The following is a 16,352-nucleotide window of genomic DNA, read 5'->3' on the forward strand; positions in this document are numbered from 1 at the left end:
CAGAGAAATCCTGTCTCGAAAAACCAATATATATATATATCATATTTATTGCTGGTGGTACATTCCTTGAATCCCAGCATTTGGGAAGCAGAGACAGGTAATCTCTGCAAGTTTAAGGCCAGCCTGGTCTACATATTGAGTTCTAGGCCAGCCAGAGCTACATAGTAAGACCGTCTCTCAAAACAGAAATGAAAAAGACCCTGCTTACTGTGTACCTAACAAGTTTTGATAAAAGTCTAAACATTCCATGTGAAAACTTTAGATAGACTTTGGCTCTGGTTCAGCCAACCACACACTGTGTCCTATAGGCTAAATTTGGTTTGTCACCTGCTTTTTTGGCCTGGCCTTGAGGTAAGAATGCTTGCTATATTTTTAAATAGTTGAAAGACTGTTTGGTGACACATGAACATAAAATTAAAACTTTGGTGTCCATGAGAAATTTTACTGGGACACAGTCACATTTCTATATATTCATCTATCATATGATCAGGAAGACACCTGCCTTCGGGGTTTAGTTGACTCAGTTCTTGAGGGGACTGCTCAATTTGTGGCTTATTTGCACCTATTAGTTTGTCACTAAAAGCCTGGCACTTTTTATCCAGGTTCCTGTTAGTTGATGGGCCCAGTACTACCATTCAGCTTCATCCTCTACAGCTCACTTTCTCCTTAAGAACATAGATCTTTGAAAGCCTTGCTGTGGTTATATATTGTGTATCAAATAAAGCTTGCCTGAGGATCAGAGGACAGAGCCAGCCACTAGATTAAACACAGAGGCCAGGCAGTGGTGGCATGAGGAGACAGGAACTAAGCCCTTTTTGCTGAGAACCCAGAGCCTTTCGGCTGAGGACTCTGAGGACTCAGAAGCTTGTAGTCTGAGGATTCGTGGAGATAGGATCTCACCTCCCATTGGGCCTGAGGATTCGGTAGTGGTGAGAAGTTTCTCTAGTGGCTTGTTCCTTTGTCTCTCTGATCTTTCAGCATTTACCCCAATATCTGACTCCAGGTTTTTTATTATAAGACAATTTAGGATTTGTGCAACATCTTGCTGCTTCAGTAATGTCTTTAAATAGACTAGCCCTTCCATGCATGTGTGCAAATGTATGTGTGTGTGTGTGTGTGTGTGTGTGTGCACACGCACATGTGTTGTAGCATGTTCTAGTCCTACTAGGAAGAACAATCAAACCAGACTGACATTGTGAAAGTAGAAGTTCAAATGTTTGTATTTCTAGATTTTCCACTGGTTTTCCATCTTATTTTAGAGAGCTTGGCTAGGTAGGTCCTACATGATCTAAAAGACTACATGAATGAAAGTGAAAAAAAAAATGAGTCAGAAGAAGCAGGTAAGAAATCATGTTTACTTTGCTACTATTATGCCAGCACACTAACAAGTATATAACTTAACATTCTAAAGAAATACACGCAGGCTAGAAGGAGTCAAACTGGGTAATTATTTGTTTTTATTAGTTTTTAAATTGAGGTATATTACTTGTAAACACACATATCTTTGCGTTTGCTTTGATGAGTTTTGACGCACACACCCCTGACATTTCCGTCATGCCACGGAACATCTCTACTAGCCTATAAAATTTCCTGACCTCTTCCAGGTTAGTTTGCCTTCCATAGTCATAACCTGTGCAATTTTTATCCTCACGTTAACTTTAATTTTTAAAATTAGCTACATTGTTACTATTCTGGCCACACCTTGCCATGAGTCTTCAGATGCTATGGATGTGTTTTCCTGTCCAGAGTTTACTTCTCTGGACCTGAGATCCTTTTCTCTTCTTTTGAAACAGGGTCTCTGTAGTCCAGGCTGTCCTCGAACTTAGCAGTCTGCCTGTCTCAGTCACCTGAGTATTAGAACTACAAGTATGGGCCTAAAACTAATGCTTAGTTATTGTTTAAGATCAGGACGGCTTGTCAATACACTGTTTTTGCTTATAACATGATTGCACATAATTAGATAATATAAGCTACCCGATCTTTTGGAATAGCAAAGTACTTAAAAATGAACTGTAGAATTTGTAATTTCAATGGCAATTCATATTATCTCAGTCCTCAATGGACTCTGAGAATGTTCAGGGGAGCAGTGTCTTCGGTTCACAGATGAGGAAAACAGTTGCCAAGCATAGCCTTTGGTGCTAAGACTGGAGTTTTCTTTTGCTTAATCCGTTATCCGTGGATGTATGAACACAAGGACAGAGTCTCTTATTCCAAAACTCAATTTTCTTATTTTTTCTCTGAAATTTCATAGGTTACCCATTCCTTCCATCCTCCAGCATAATGTTGAGCACTGAAAATGTACAAAATAATGTTAGGTTTCATAACAGAAGATCGAGAGGAACTTTGCAATAACTGCTCACCATACTGTCTAGATTCTATACCTCTTTTTAAAAATGTGTGTTTTGAGTAGGTTGGAAAGACACATCATGCCCTTGGTCTTTATACTGACTTTATTAACAGTATTTTTTTTTTAACTGCTGTGGTAGTAGGGCTTAAATCTGGGGATTTGTACATGTGAGGAACATGGTTTACTCCTGAATTATATCACCAGCTCCAAGACACTCTTTTTTTTTTTTTTGAGACAAAGTATCAATGTGGCCTCTGATAGGCTTTGAATTTTTGTTACATATGTGTACAGGTGTTTTGACTGCATATGTGTCTGTACCCTTCATGCAAGCCTGGCGCCCAAAGAAGCCAGAAGAGGGCATCAGATCTCTTGGAACTGGAATTACAGACAGCTATGAAGTGCCATGTGGGAGCTAGTAATCAAACCTGGGTCCTCTGGCATTGCAGACAGTGCTCTTAACCATTGAGCAATCTCTCCAGCCCTGCCCCCTCCCCCAAGAGATTCTTAAATAGACTAAGATTCGTTTATTTTTATTTTTGTTATACTGGGAATTGAATCCAGGGCTTTTCACATCCTGTGCAATTATGTTGCCACTGAGCTATAGCCCCAGCATCCCCAATGTCTATACAATATTGCAGTCCACAGTGCTCAATCCAGTTTTTCCTTCGTTCACACACCTGTTAAATCCCAGTGATATTGCTGTGTCCATAGCCTTCTTACTTCTTATTCCAGCGAAACAAGAAAACACAAGACTGTCAGATTTGGATGGCTTCACTTCATGGTACTTCTCTTTGAAGTCCTTTGGGTTCATCTGCAGAGCTTCACCTACCTCACCCACTGGAAGAAAATGTTAAGGCATTCAATTAAGTTTTGGATATAATCAGTTATTAAGCCTACAAATGAATCGGTTTAAAACTTACATCACTTACATGGTATGTTGATTGATCCAGGTATTTTTCCATGCTCAATAATTTCCCATGTATCTCTAACATCAATTAACATAATGTTTTTGGAGTTCAATAGGGTTTTTAGTTCCCTGTAAGTGACATCCTTAGAAAGAGCAGAGCAATGAGGTCGGCTGCTTCCCCATATTGACTTCAAACCTATAAAAAAATTTAGACAACTTTAAAGTGACATTGGTATTAACAGCTATAGATGACGGAACTGAGTTCACCTTTCTACTTTAATAAACTCTGGATACATACTCTGTTCCTGGTTCCTGACTTGTAAGTACACAGAACTTCTGAAAGTGGGAGATGATTCCTTTCTTTTCATGAGGTAGACTCTGGTGGTCTAGACAGCTTTGGGGTGGCACTAATCACCCTAAAGCCCAAGCCATGAATAGAACTTGGATCTTTCATGCTCTGAATGCTTGACTGCTGGCCTTCTGACACTTCATTGTCCCTCAAAACCCTCTAGCCAGTAAGAGCTTTGGAACATATCAAGCATTTAATCATTATTATGAGTATAGTTTGTTAATCCCACTCTCACTCAAGTGACAATATGAAGAAAAATTTAACTTCATTTCCCTTTGCAAATAAAGATAGTAACTTGTATATCACAAGGTTTCTGCTGTTGTGCTAAAACACCAGGACCAAAAGTAACTTGGGGAAGAAAGGGTTTGTTTCACCTTATAGCTCCTAAGTCCATCACTGAGGGAAGCGAGGGGCGTGGACTCAGGACATCTGGAGGCAGGAACTGAAGCAGAGGCCATGGAGGAGCGCTGCAGATTGTCCTGTTCTCCATGGCTTGCTCAACCTGCTTTCTTATATGCTGGAGATTACCTGCCCCCGTGGCACGCCCACGGTGGATAGGCCCCTCCCACATAAATCTTTAGTAAAGAAACTGCCCCTGCTGGGCATGGTGGCACACACCTTTAATCCCAGAACTTGGGGAGCAGAGGCAGGTGGATCTCCTTGAGTTCAAGGCCAGTCTGGTCCACAAGCAAGTTCCAGGACAGCCAGACCTACATAGAGAAACCTTGTCTCAAAAACCAACCAACCAAACAAACAAAAACAAAACAAAAACAAAAGGGAAAAAAAATGAAATACAAGTGTTAAAACCTTTGTGTCATGCTGGAGAGATGGCGTAGTGGTTAAGAGCACTGACTGCTCTTCCAAAGGACCTGGGTTCAATTCCCAGCACCCATATGGCAGCTCACAACTGTCTGTAACTCCAGTTCCAGGAGACCAGGGGACCTACACACAGACAAAACACCAATACACATAAAATAAAAAATAAATAAATTATTAAAAAAAGAATTTAGGAAGGAAAAATATTAAAAAAAAACAACAACCTTTGTGTCAGGCCTGTAAAGCTTAAAAGTATTGATAATACCAAATATTGGCCAAGGTCTGAAGAAACGGATTCTCTCACACATTGTCATTAAGAACTCCTAAAGGGTGACTAAAGAGATGGTTCAGTGGTTAAGAGCACTTACTGCCCTTCCAGAGGACCCGGGTTTGATTCCAGCATTTGATGGTGGCTCACAACCACCTGTAATTTCAGTTCTGAGGGATCCAGGACCATCTTTTTCCCTTGTTCAGGCACCAGGCATGTAGATGAGACAAACATGGACAAAATATCCGTACACATAAAATAATAAAATATATATAGTTTTTTGTTTTTTGAGACAAAGTCTGTCCTGGAACTCATTCTGTAGACTAGGTTGGCTTCAAACTCACAGAGATGCACCTGCCTCTGCCTCCTGAGTGCTGGGATTAAAGTTTTAAATAGAACTTCTGAAGGGAATTAGCTGTAATACCATTTTAAGCATTTATAGCCTTTTTGCCTCATGGCTTTACTTTTAGACATCTGGTCTACAGGAGCACGTGTGGGGTGACAGGACAACTTTGTGGAGTCTGTTCTTCCACCTTTTCATGGGTTCCAGGATCCACGTTAGGTCACCAGGCTTAGGTGGCAAGCACCTTTACCCACTAAGCTATCTTATGAGCCCCAAGATGAGATTTAAATCATTTTTTTTTTACTGTAAGGTGCCCCCCCATGGATGTGTCTAACATATGTGTGCAGATACCACATGTATATATCCCCTGGAGCTAGAGTTGGAAGCACTTGTGAGCCGCCTGACAATGGCGATGGGAACTGAACTCAGGAACACTGGAAGAACAGTAAGTGCTCTTAACCACTGAGCCGTCTCTCCAGCCCTCAGAATTAGATTTTTAAAGGTTCACAATCAACCTACTCAAATTAAGGACAACAGGCTAAATTTGCATTTCTTCTGTGTGTCATGGTAAGAAACTGGAGAACTATGTAATTTCATAAATTACGTTAAGCTTGATTCTAGCAGTGCTTACCAACATGGAAAATGTACCCACAACAAACAACTCTTGAAACTGGATCAAAGATCATTTTTTTCCTATAATCAGCAGACTGACTTTGAACTTCCTGTAATTCAGCTATACTCTCTTGTGAGGTAGTAGGTAATAAAGACAGGTTTTCTTGTCTTTTCGTTCAGTGATCAAAGTCTGAAGCAACAGCATATTTTTCTTCAGTCTCACCTTCCCCAAGTCTCTCAATGGCCTGAGCCTACACTGCACACTATTTATTTGCATCAAGCTATAGGTGTTTTTGTATGCCATATCCTCTGCTTGTAAATTGACCACTGGGTCTGGTGTTCAACTAAAGATGCATTCATCAGTTCTGACACTGAAGGAAAAAATGACTGAGTCTTAAGTTTTGGAGAATATATATATATATATATATATATATATATATATATATACATAGTATATATGAATATCTATCTATCTATCTCCCTTCTCAAGCTATGAGCCAAAATAAACCCTTTCTGAAATTGCTTTTGTCTGGTATTATGTTATAGCACTGAGAAAACTAATGAATACATGCTGTTAGGTTTAAATAGAATTAATGTATATACAGTGCAATCAACAGTTATTCCTGTTTTCACAAATTATACCATACTGCTCCTTCTGAAAGAAACATCTTTCCCTTCCATTTTACAAGGGACACTGACTCTCCTCTCATATCTATTTAATATTTCTTGTCACTTTCCTTTAATAATTCTACTCAGGTATCCATTCTAGTAAAATACTTGTTTGTGTACACAGAGTAGATTACACAATGATTATCAAATAATTTTATAATAAAAACCTGGAACTAAATTTTTTTATAAGTGACTGGTTAGTAAACTGTAGTATATCCCCACTATGGGATATATGCAGTTATTAAAAGCTAAATATCTATGTGAGTCAAAATACAGAAGTATATACACAATACATACATATAATACAAACTTTTATCTATGGAAAACCATAGAAAAGCTTAAAAGAGTCATTTTCATACATATCTGAGGAGTAGGATGTGAGTATTTAAAGGAGATCTGTGGCTGTGCTATTTTTTTGTTTTGTTTTCTTTGTTTTTGCTTTGCTTTAGTGAGAGTATAACCATGTACTATTTGTGTAACTTTTAAAATACACAAAGGTGGTGGTGGTGGTGGTGGTGGTGGTGGTGGTGGTGGTGGTGAGGGTGGTGCACGCTTTTAATCCTAGCATGCAGGAGACAGAAGCAGGTGAATCTCTGTGAGTTTGAGGCCAGCCTGTGGTGGTATTGTATTCCCCAAAATATTGTGCACCCTAAGAAACTTATCTGGGGTCAGAGAACAGAACAGCCACTAGATATAGAGGCCAGAAAAATGGTGGCACACACGCCTTTAATCCTAGCATTCCAGAGGCAGAAATCCATCTGGATCTCTGTGAGTTTAAAGCAACATTGGAAACAGCCAGGCATGGTGACTCAAGCCTTTAATCCCAGGAAGTGATGTCAGAAAGCAGAAAGGTATTTAAGGCATGAGGACCAGGAACTAGAAGCTGGTTAAGCTTTTAGGCCTTGGAGCAGCACAGTTCTGCTGAGAGGCATCCAGTCTGAGGAAACAGGATCAGCTGAGGAACTGGCAAAGTGAGGAAGCTGTGGCTGGTTCTGTCTTTCTGATCATTCAGCGTTCACCCCAATACCTGGCTCTGGGTTTGTTTTTGTTAATAAGACTCTTTAAGATTCATGCTACACCAGCCTGGTCTACAGAGAGAGTTCCAGAACAGGCTCCAAAGCTACACAGAAAAACCCTGTCTCAAAAAAACAACACAAAACAAACCAAAACAAACAAACGAAAAACGCACAAAGGCACCTTCCTCTGGCACTGTGCTCAAGCTAGATCTGAGGTTCTTTCCAGTTCAGTCACTCTGGACTGGGCTGTGTGCTTGTATCTATCTGTCTCTCTCGCCCATCCACGTACAGATGGTGAACTCCTTAGGGAGCTGTATCCCCTGCAGGAGGCCTGGCAGATTGGATTGTGTAGTATTGCTACAGAAAGGTGAAAGAAAACAATTTACACAGAAAAGCCCATCTTCAGTAACAAAAGACCTTAACAAGGGAGCAAGGAAAGCTAGCTTGCTGGAGCGGGGAAGCTGCTTCTTTGGAAGAAAATAGACGTTAAAGAAGAGGCAGTGTTTAAAATAACAGAATAATAAAATTTAAAAAGTGGAAAAAAAAATAGAGGGGTGCAGGGAAGGTACTGAAGCCCTGGATTGAGCTTTAGACCCAGCTAGGTCAATAGCGACGTTCACTTCTTCTGTTTCCAAATTTGCAGAATTAATGGGAGATGGACCTGTTTTAACCTGGTGTGTGTGGGGGTGGGGGTACAGGGGAGGTCTGGTTCATGAAGAGATGAGCTCTGTCCCCTGGTGGGTCACAATGGTAAGTTAAAAGAGTGGGTTTGTAATTAAGCCTCTCCGGAGCCTTCTTGCTGGCTCCTTTGTGTGGTGAATTGACCTTCATCACTCAAACTTGCACAATTCATTCTCATGATAAATAACCTTGGTGCCATGTTTACTCTATCGCTGTGTTCGCGCATCTCCAGGCTGGGAGAGCATGGAATCCGGAGGAGCAAAAGGAGCAAAAAGCGCATGTGGGCACTACATAAGTACGTGCCAAGAGTAGGAGGCTTCACTTATGTTATTAACTGGAAGTCTAAAGAGAGCACGCTCAATGTCATCCCCTCCCTGGCACCCGAAATCAGGTGGTTTTTGTTCCTCAGGGATCAAGCTCACCGCCAAGCGCAGCCTCCGCCGATCCTAACGCCGCCCTGCGCGAGGTCCCAAGCACCCGCGTGGCCAACATCACCGTGGGCTTTCTGGGACCCCGGCGCTGCTGACCACTTCCTCCTGCTCGGCTCCTTCCTGGCTTCCCACCACGGGCGCTGTCCAGGCTCTTGAGCGCCCCGCAGTCAGCACCGGCAGAACAGGGTACTGCCAAACAATTAATATTTCACTTTCTCTCAGGATGGTTTTTGGCAGTTTTATAGTGTTAGCTTCCCATTGCTACATTGACTAATCACCACCTATTTACTAGCTTCAAACAACAGAAGTGGATTATTTACAATTTTGCAGTTATCATACTTAACTGGAATCAATGTGTCCAAAAATAGGTGTATCTTTTGAAAACTCCAGGGAAGATTTCATTTTAATTTACCTTTACCTGCTTTTCATGTCTCCTCGTGCTGACTCGTTCCTTGGTTCCGGGTCTTTCTCTGTCTTCAAAGACATCTTAGCATCTTCACATCTCTCTGGCTGACCCTTGCCTCTGCTGTAAGTCCTCTCATTTGCCCCTCCTCTCTTCTTCCTCTAAGGACCTTTACATTCAGACCACTGAAATGATCCAAGTCAGAATCTCCACTTCAGATATCTAACATGTGATAAAATCTGCAAAATCTCTCTTACCAGGTGTGGCCGTTTGAATAAGATTAGCCCCCATAGGCTCATATATTTGAATGCTTAGGGAGTTGTTTTAGGAAGTGTGGCCTGGTTGCAAGAAGTATGTCATGGGCGTGGGCTTTGGGGTTTCACATGCTTGCGCCAGACCAGGTGTGTCTCTCTCTTCCTGCTACCTGCAGATCTGATGTAGAACTCTCAGCTTCTTCTCCAGCACCATGTCTGCCTGTACACCACCATGCTTCCTGCCATGACGATAATGGACTAAACTTCGGAAACTGTAAGCCAGCCCGGATGAAATGTTTTCCTTTTTCAGAGTTGCCATGGTCCTGGTGTCTCTTCACAGCAATAGAACCTCTAACTAAGACACCAGATAAAGTAACACATTACAGGTTCCAGGGATTAGAACTCAGAGCACTCGGGAGGCAGAGCCAGGTGGATCTCTGTGAGTTGGAGGCCAGCCTGGGCTACAGAGTGAGTTCCAGGAAAGGTGCAAAGCTACACAGAGAAACCCTGTCTCGAAAAACCAAAAAAAAAAAAAAAAAAAAAAAAAGAACTTAGAGCATATTTGGTAGGCTGGGGCTTCTTTGCCACACAAGGCTTCTCATTACCTTAACTTTCTCTTCACCTTAGTTGTCCAAACATAATAAAAGCTGTATTGAACTGGAATTTATTGAGTAAAAAAATAACATATTAATTCAAACTGATATTAAAATGTATGCCCAAGGAATAATTCCATTAAATACACATTTTGAAATCAGCACATTCTCTTTCTTTTTTGTTTTTGTTTTGGTGTTTTGAAACAGGATTTCTCTGTGTTGCCTTGGCTGTCCTGGAACTCGCTCTGTACACCAGGCTGGCCTGGAACTCACAGAGATCTGCCCGCCTCTGCCTCCCAAGTGTTGTGATTAAAGGTGTGCATCTCCACAGCCTGGCTGATATCAGCCCATTTTCAGTAGTGAAGTACTGTTTATTGTGTGTTAGGTGTGTGCGTAGTTGTCTGTATGTGTGTGTGATGTATGGACTTGTTAGAGTGGGTGTGTATGTGTGTACGGAGGGCAGAGACTGATGCTGGGTGTCTTTCCTCAATTGTACCACCTTTATTTTTTGAGACAGGGTCTCGCACTGAACCTGAAGATGATCAGTTTGAGGGGGCTGGCTCAGTGCTTAAGGTACTTGTTGCTCTTGCAGAGGACCTGGGTTCAATTCTCAACATCTATATGATGGTTTATAACAATCTAAAATTCGAATTCCAGAAGATCTAATGACCTCTTCTAATCTCTGAGTGTACTACGCAAGTACGTGGTACACAGACATACATGTGAGCAAACACTCATATACATCAACTAAATAAATACAAAATTATTGTTCAAAAAAAGATGAATAGTTAGGCTAGGCTGGCTGGTTACTGAGCTTGAGGAATCAGCCTGTCTCTGCACTCCCACCTGAACCCTGGAGTTAGAGGCACAGCTGCTTCCTACATGGTTCTGAGATTCTGAACTCGTGTTTGAATAGCAAGTGCTCCACCAAACGGCGCCATCTCCCTAGATCCAATAATTCAACAATTTATAAACCACAGCAGATTCTACACCGATGCCATAATCTACTACTAGGTTTCTCCTAATCATTTAGAGTTTAAGTTTTTAAATTTTGGTGTGTGTGTGTGTGTGTGTGTGTGTGTGTGTGTGTGTGTGTGTAGTGTGATGACAAGAGCACATATGTATCACAGCATGTATGTTTGGAGGTCAAAGGACAACTTTATGGAGTCAGTTCTCCTTTAAACATTTATATGGCTTCTGGGGGTTGAACCCAGGTTGTCATGCTTAGTGGCAGGCACCCTTACCTGCTAGGCTATCTTGCCAATCCTCTGTAATAAACATTTTTTGTAGGTTCCCTGTATGAGAGAAAACATGTGTGATGGTTAGCTTTCATTGTCAACTTAACGCAACTTAGAATCATTTGGGAAAAGTCTCAGTCTTGGATTGTTTATGTTGGGTTGGTCAGTGGGTAGGTCATTGGGTTGAGGGACTACCCTAAGTAGGTTAATTGATATAGGAAGACCACTGTGAGTGGCACCAATCCCTAGGCAGGGTGTCCTGAACTGTTTCAAGAGTGAAGAAATGGAAGGGCTGAAGAGATGAGTGAGCAGGGGACAAGGACTAGAGTTCAGTTCCTAGCATCTTTGTTGCGACTCAACGCCGTTTTCTGACTTTGCAGTCATACACGTAGACACTTGGCACTCACTCTTACACACATACATAAAAATAAATATTCTGTAAGCAGAGGCAGAGTTTTTTGTCCTGACCCCAGTTCCCAAATACCTGGCAGCCACTTCCCAAATTACCACATAGAGATTTATATAAATCATAAATGCTTGGCTGATTGTTCAGGCTTATTGCTAACTAGCTCTTACATTTAAATTAATCCATTCTATTAATCTATGTATTGTCACATGGTTGTGGCTTTATCCGTCCTCTGGCATCTTGCTTCTTGGGAGGCTGGCTCCAGTCTCTCTTGACTCCTCTTCTCTTCCTCTGACTCCTCAGTTTGATTGTTCCACCTAACCTTAGCCTGCCTCGACATAGGCTAAACAGCTTTATTACCAATGAGAGTAATACATATTCACAGTGTACAGAAGCTCATCCCACAGTAATATTCCGCTTAAAAATGGCAAAATCAAGCTGTACACAAGCAAGTGAGCACCCATGTGTTCATTTCTCTCTGCTTGTGACTTGGTGTATTGTTAGAAATAAGTTCAGGGTCCCAAAGAAAGAGACCACCATTCCAACCTTACTCTTGATAAAGAGGGCATGCTTGGAAAATTGAACACAAACAGGAAGTGCACTTGGGTTTTTCGTTGTTGTTGATTTTTTGGTTTTTTTTTTTTTTGTTGTTGTTGTTGTTTTGAGACAGGGTTTCTCCATGTAGTTTTGCCACCTGTCCTGGATCTCGATCTGTAGACCAGGCTGGCCTGCCTCCTCCAACTCACAGAGATCCACCTGGCTCTGCCTCCCGAGTGCTAGGATTGAAGGTATGCACCACCACCACCTGGCTTGCACTTGGTTTTTATTCAAACTTAGGTGGTGACTGTCTTTTCCCCATTGGCTGGGGTCTGATCTCAGTCTTAACTGAAAAGAATTGGCGAACAGAAAATGAAGGAACGTGGAGTCATTGCTCTAGGCCATCAAATTCCTGGAATACAGTAGTGATTTTACTGAGTGCTGATGGAAATTAAAACATATGAATAAAGTCTTACAAGTGAGCCGGGTGGTGGTGGCGCATGCCTTTAATCCCAGCACTCGGGAGGCAGAGGCAGGCGGATCTCTGTTAGTTCGAGGCCAGCCTGGTCTCCAAAGCGAGTTCCAGGAAAGGCGCAAAGCTACACAGAGAAACCCTGTCTCGAAAAAACAAAAACAAAAACAAAACAAACAAACAAACAAACAAAAGTCTTACAAGTGGGGAGAGTAAAAAGATTTGAATTCCTTACCCTAAACACAAGTTTCATGATATTTGATACAAAAGTTTCATATTTGATGTTCTTACAGGATATTTCTTGCTGTCTTGAGTTCCTGCTGCCTAGACATCCCAACATGATGGACTTCTTTTCTCCCCTAAATTGCTTGTTGATGAGGTATTTTATCACAGTAACAGAAATGAAATTGTAACAGGGCCCCAGACTTTAGTAGTCTTAGTAGACCTTAGCACAACTGACTACATAGTGGAAGTACCATTCAGGCTGTAAAACACGTAGAAAGTACCACCTGCCCAAACTAAAACAAGGGCGGAATCCATCAAAGTCCATAGTTCCAGGAGAGTCTCTAAATGTACTAACCTTGCTTTTTGGCTTCTGTAGTTCTGCTTCTGGCTAACTGTTCTTGTTAACCGAAATATGTAACTTAGAACATGTTTTTGTTTTTTGTTTTTTTTTTTTTTTTTTGTACTTAAAATCCCACCCTGAGAAAGGCTTGGGGCTACACTGGGATCCTGAACACTCAGTGTAGTCGTCAGCTGACTAATAGACTTTGTTCTGGCTTAAACCCACATCCAAGCAGTCTTCTCTGGTAAATATCCCACAACAAAATGAGAACATGCAATATTTGTCTTTTTGAGTCTGAGACTTAACATGATCTCTAGTTCCGTTCACTTTTCTGCTAATAGGCATTGCCAACTTTGAATGGGGATTGCAGTCTCTGGAGATTTTGGTCAGACTAAGAGCGTATCTGTTAGATATCAAGGCAGTTGCATGAAAATGGGCACAGTAAAGAACCCAAACTAGCCGCTCCGGGGGTGAAAAGGGTTTTTTTGTTTGTTTGTTTTTTGTTTTTTGTTTTTTGTTTTTTTCCCAAACTGCCAAGACTGTCTCCTGGGAAAGAAAGGAAAAGTGATGGGGGAAAGATTTCCAAAGTTAAATGAGAACAGGAGAAAGGGGGCTTGTGAGCTGCGGTGGGGCTCGTGAGCAGGCACCGCGAGAGCCTAGCCTAGCATTGGCCTTGACAGGTGAACAGGCACCACAGTCAAGTGTTAAGTGAAGAGCCACTTGTTCTCTCGCCAGAGATGAGAATGACTCCCTTTTTTAGCAAACAGGAACTTTCTTCAAGCCCCCGAGGGAATGGTGGCTTTTGTCTAAATGCTGGACCTTTGGAAAAGGAATTTCTTGGGGGACCAGACAGTAGCCATGGGACTTCATTAATTCTAAGAGAAATTTTAATATTGAGTGACTAATTGCAGAATTCTTAAATTGCTTTTTATTAAGAAGAGAATCTAAATTTTCATTTTAAAATTCTGTCCTTCTAACTGTACATTGAATCTTAAAATATTTTATTTTAAAAAGGACCTATTCCTGGTGCAATTTATTATGCAAATATTTTACATTTGCTCTTTTGCCTATCTTTTTTATATTCTATTTCAAATTCAATATTAACATACAAAACTTTATATTTATACAGACAATTTTGACTTTGAAGTTACATCACAACACAAACTGTTCTTATTGATGCAACATTTCTTTCATCCTGGAAGAAAATCTCCTAAAAGATCATTATGTATCCCCATACCCAGCACGTTGACCTGCATATTTGTATTCCACGGCATGTGTCCAATGCACGGTTCCTATAAACATAATGTAAACGAATAGTTAGCTCCTTTGACAAGTTTTCCTGCAGAAATGAATTAGAATTTTTAAAGTAACAAACAGTCAGCTTTGGGCGCTTAACTACAACCTTTTAACTTCAAACCCAGTACCCTCGCCATTAGGCTGCAACCTGTCCCTTGTGAAAGACTGAGACTTCTAGGACCCATCAACCAGTGCTTGCAACAAAATAATTTCAAACCAACTATTTTTACTCAAAAGCAAGGTGTACAGTAACAGATGCTCAGACTCTGAAGAATTACAGGTGTGATGTATTGTTTAGTTCAGAAGTGAGAAGCACATGAAAAAAAAAACTTGATATACAGTGAATGTCAGATGTAACTCTACAGAGTTCCCAGAAGGGTGATGAGACACGGGAGGCCGTCTCAAAAGGTGCCCAGCAAGCGGGACAGGCCAGAAGGACCAGAGCAGCTCATCCACGCCAGCACCTGAACTCAGGCCCTGTGGCTGGCCTTGTACCAGCCGGCTGCAAAGGGTCACCCCCTTATTGCATCTACACCAGCTCCAGTTCCCTCTGACCTCCTCGCTGCAGGAATGACAATCAGCATCTGAGCCTAGACTCAAAGGCCCGCCCCCAGCCCACCCACAACACCAGACCCCGCCCTCGCCCCGCCCAGAACGCCTGGCCCCGCCTTCTCCGGGTTGCCTGCTGCGCAGGCGCAGAAGCTCCTGTGTGTGGAAGCTGCGGCCCGGCGGGCGGGGTGAGTCGGGGCCCAGGCTTTGGGGTCACTGCAACCCTTGTGTCTTCGCTTGGGCAGCGAGGCCTCCTTGTAGGTGGACCAGCCTAGAAAGAGAGGTTTCCTGCGTGCCCTCGCGTCCACATTCACAGCGGCGCCGGGCGGCCACCGGGCCGAGTCCTGGCGATTGCGGGAAGAGCCGGGGTCGGGGAGGGAACCAGGCCAAGTCCAATCTTCACGGTGACCCGGGATCTCTAGTCCCCTCGCGATCTCTCCTTGTCCCGCATTCCACTCTGCTAACTTGGGGTGCATCAGTGGCCTCCCGAGAAAGAGAGCCTAACCACGGCTTTCTGGCAACACCGAATATTAGGGGTCGATCCTACCCGAGCCCACTTCTGGCTCCCGGACTTCTGCAAGTCACTTTTACCTCCATCCAGTTTCAAGTGTAAAATGAGGATGAGAGTGACGTATCTCAGAGTAGTTGGGAGAAGGTTCTTGAGTGTTTTGAGCCCGGGTGTCTAAAGGAAGATGTTTACGTTTCCTCTTCTCATGCTGGAGAATAGCCGCCCAAAACTTAACAGTATTTGGACATGGGGTGTTTGTAGCCAGCTGAAAACTGGCTAACTAAATATGCTAGCTGTACATCCCGTGTTAGAGAAAATGCAGGTGCTAGGTAATTTTTAAATTAAAAACTGAAGCTGATGGTTCGGCAGGTGAAGGCTTTGGCTGCCAAGCCTGATGGTTCAGTCTCCGGAACCCACGTGGTGAAAGAGATCCTCACCGATGCAAATCGAAACACGGAAACACGTGCACATCTTTACACACACACACACACACACACACACACACACACACAAACATAAGTAAATAGATTTAAAAAAGAAGTGCTGTTAACACTTGATGTTTAGAAAACTGCACGGAAAAAAATAGCCAAAACATTTGTGAGAAGAGTTAACAATCAGGCCTGAGGCTTCTGTCATTTGTAGGCTCTGCCTGCAGCTTTGGCCCTTGTTTGGCACCTGGAAACTTGGAGTTTGGCAGTGTTCTGATGTAGTAAATGTTCTATGCCCAACGTTATATTTTATGCCCAAATTACCGGTTACCATACAGATCCCGGTCTCCAAGTCTCTAATGGGTTCCCCTGAGCTCAGATTCATAGCTGCTTGTTCCTTGTGAGGAGGAGAGTGTGTGCTCACTCACCTGAGAGGGAGAGAGCTGATGGAAGTTATGGAAAAGAGTCCTTGTCCATTCTAATCAGGTTGTATACTCATTCAAATGCTCTGTGAAATGTGCAAGAGTACAGCCTACAACCATGTGCTGAGTCCTTTGAATCCTTCTGTTGGCCAAGAGAGCCTTGGAGAGTTCCAGACACAACTTGGATAATGGAAAGTTAATGGATGCAGGTTTGTAAATTTAGAGACAGAAAGACCAGATTT

At 42.3% G+C, this 16,352-nt stretch overlaps 2 protein-coding genes across 2 annotated transcripts in view; one reads left to right on the plus strand and one right to left on the minus strand.

Annotated features, from left to right (window-relative positions):
* Window positions 1-2,113: 2,113 nt before the first annotated feature.
* Window positions 2,114-8,572, minus strand: Tstd3 (thiosulfate sulfurtransferase like domain containing 3). Its single transcript, XM_059255694.1, has 4 exons — window positions 8,431-8,572; window positions 3,277-3,450; window positions 3,025-3,184; window positions 2,114-2,290 (listed from the first exon to the last, which is right to left on the minus strand). Exons 1-4 carry the CDS (start codon window positions 8,498-8,500, stop codon window positions 2,227-2,229), a joined length of 468 nt encoding a protein of 155 aa, XP_059111677.1. The 5' UTR covers window positions 8,501-8,572; the 3' UTR covers window positions 2,114-2,226.
* A 6,323-nt stretch (window positions 8,573-14,895) lies between these two features.
* The window catches only part of Usp45 (ubiquitin specific peptidase 45), a 63,459-nt gene continuing 62,002 nt past the window's right edge, over window positions 14,896-16,352 (plus strand). The window contains exon 1 of the mRNA XM_059254057.1: window positions 14,896-14,940. The gene's annotated coding sequence lies outside the window, so the exon portion shown is untranslated. The remainder of the gene's footprint in view (window positions 14,941-16,352) is intronic.

Source organism: Peromyscus eremicus, chromosome 2 (assembly GCF_949786415.1).
Source record: "Peromyscus eremicus chromosome 2, PerEre_H2_v1, whole genome shotgun sequence".
Classification (NCBI taxonomy): domain Eukaryota; kingdom Metazoa; phylum Chordata; class Mammalia; order Rodentia; family Cricetidae; genus Peromyscus; species Peromyscus eremicus.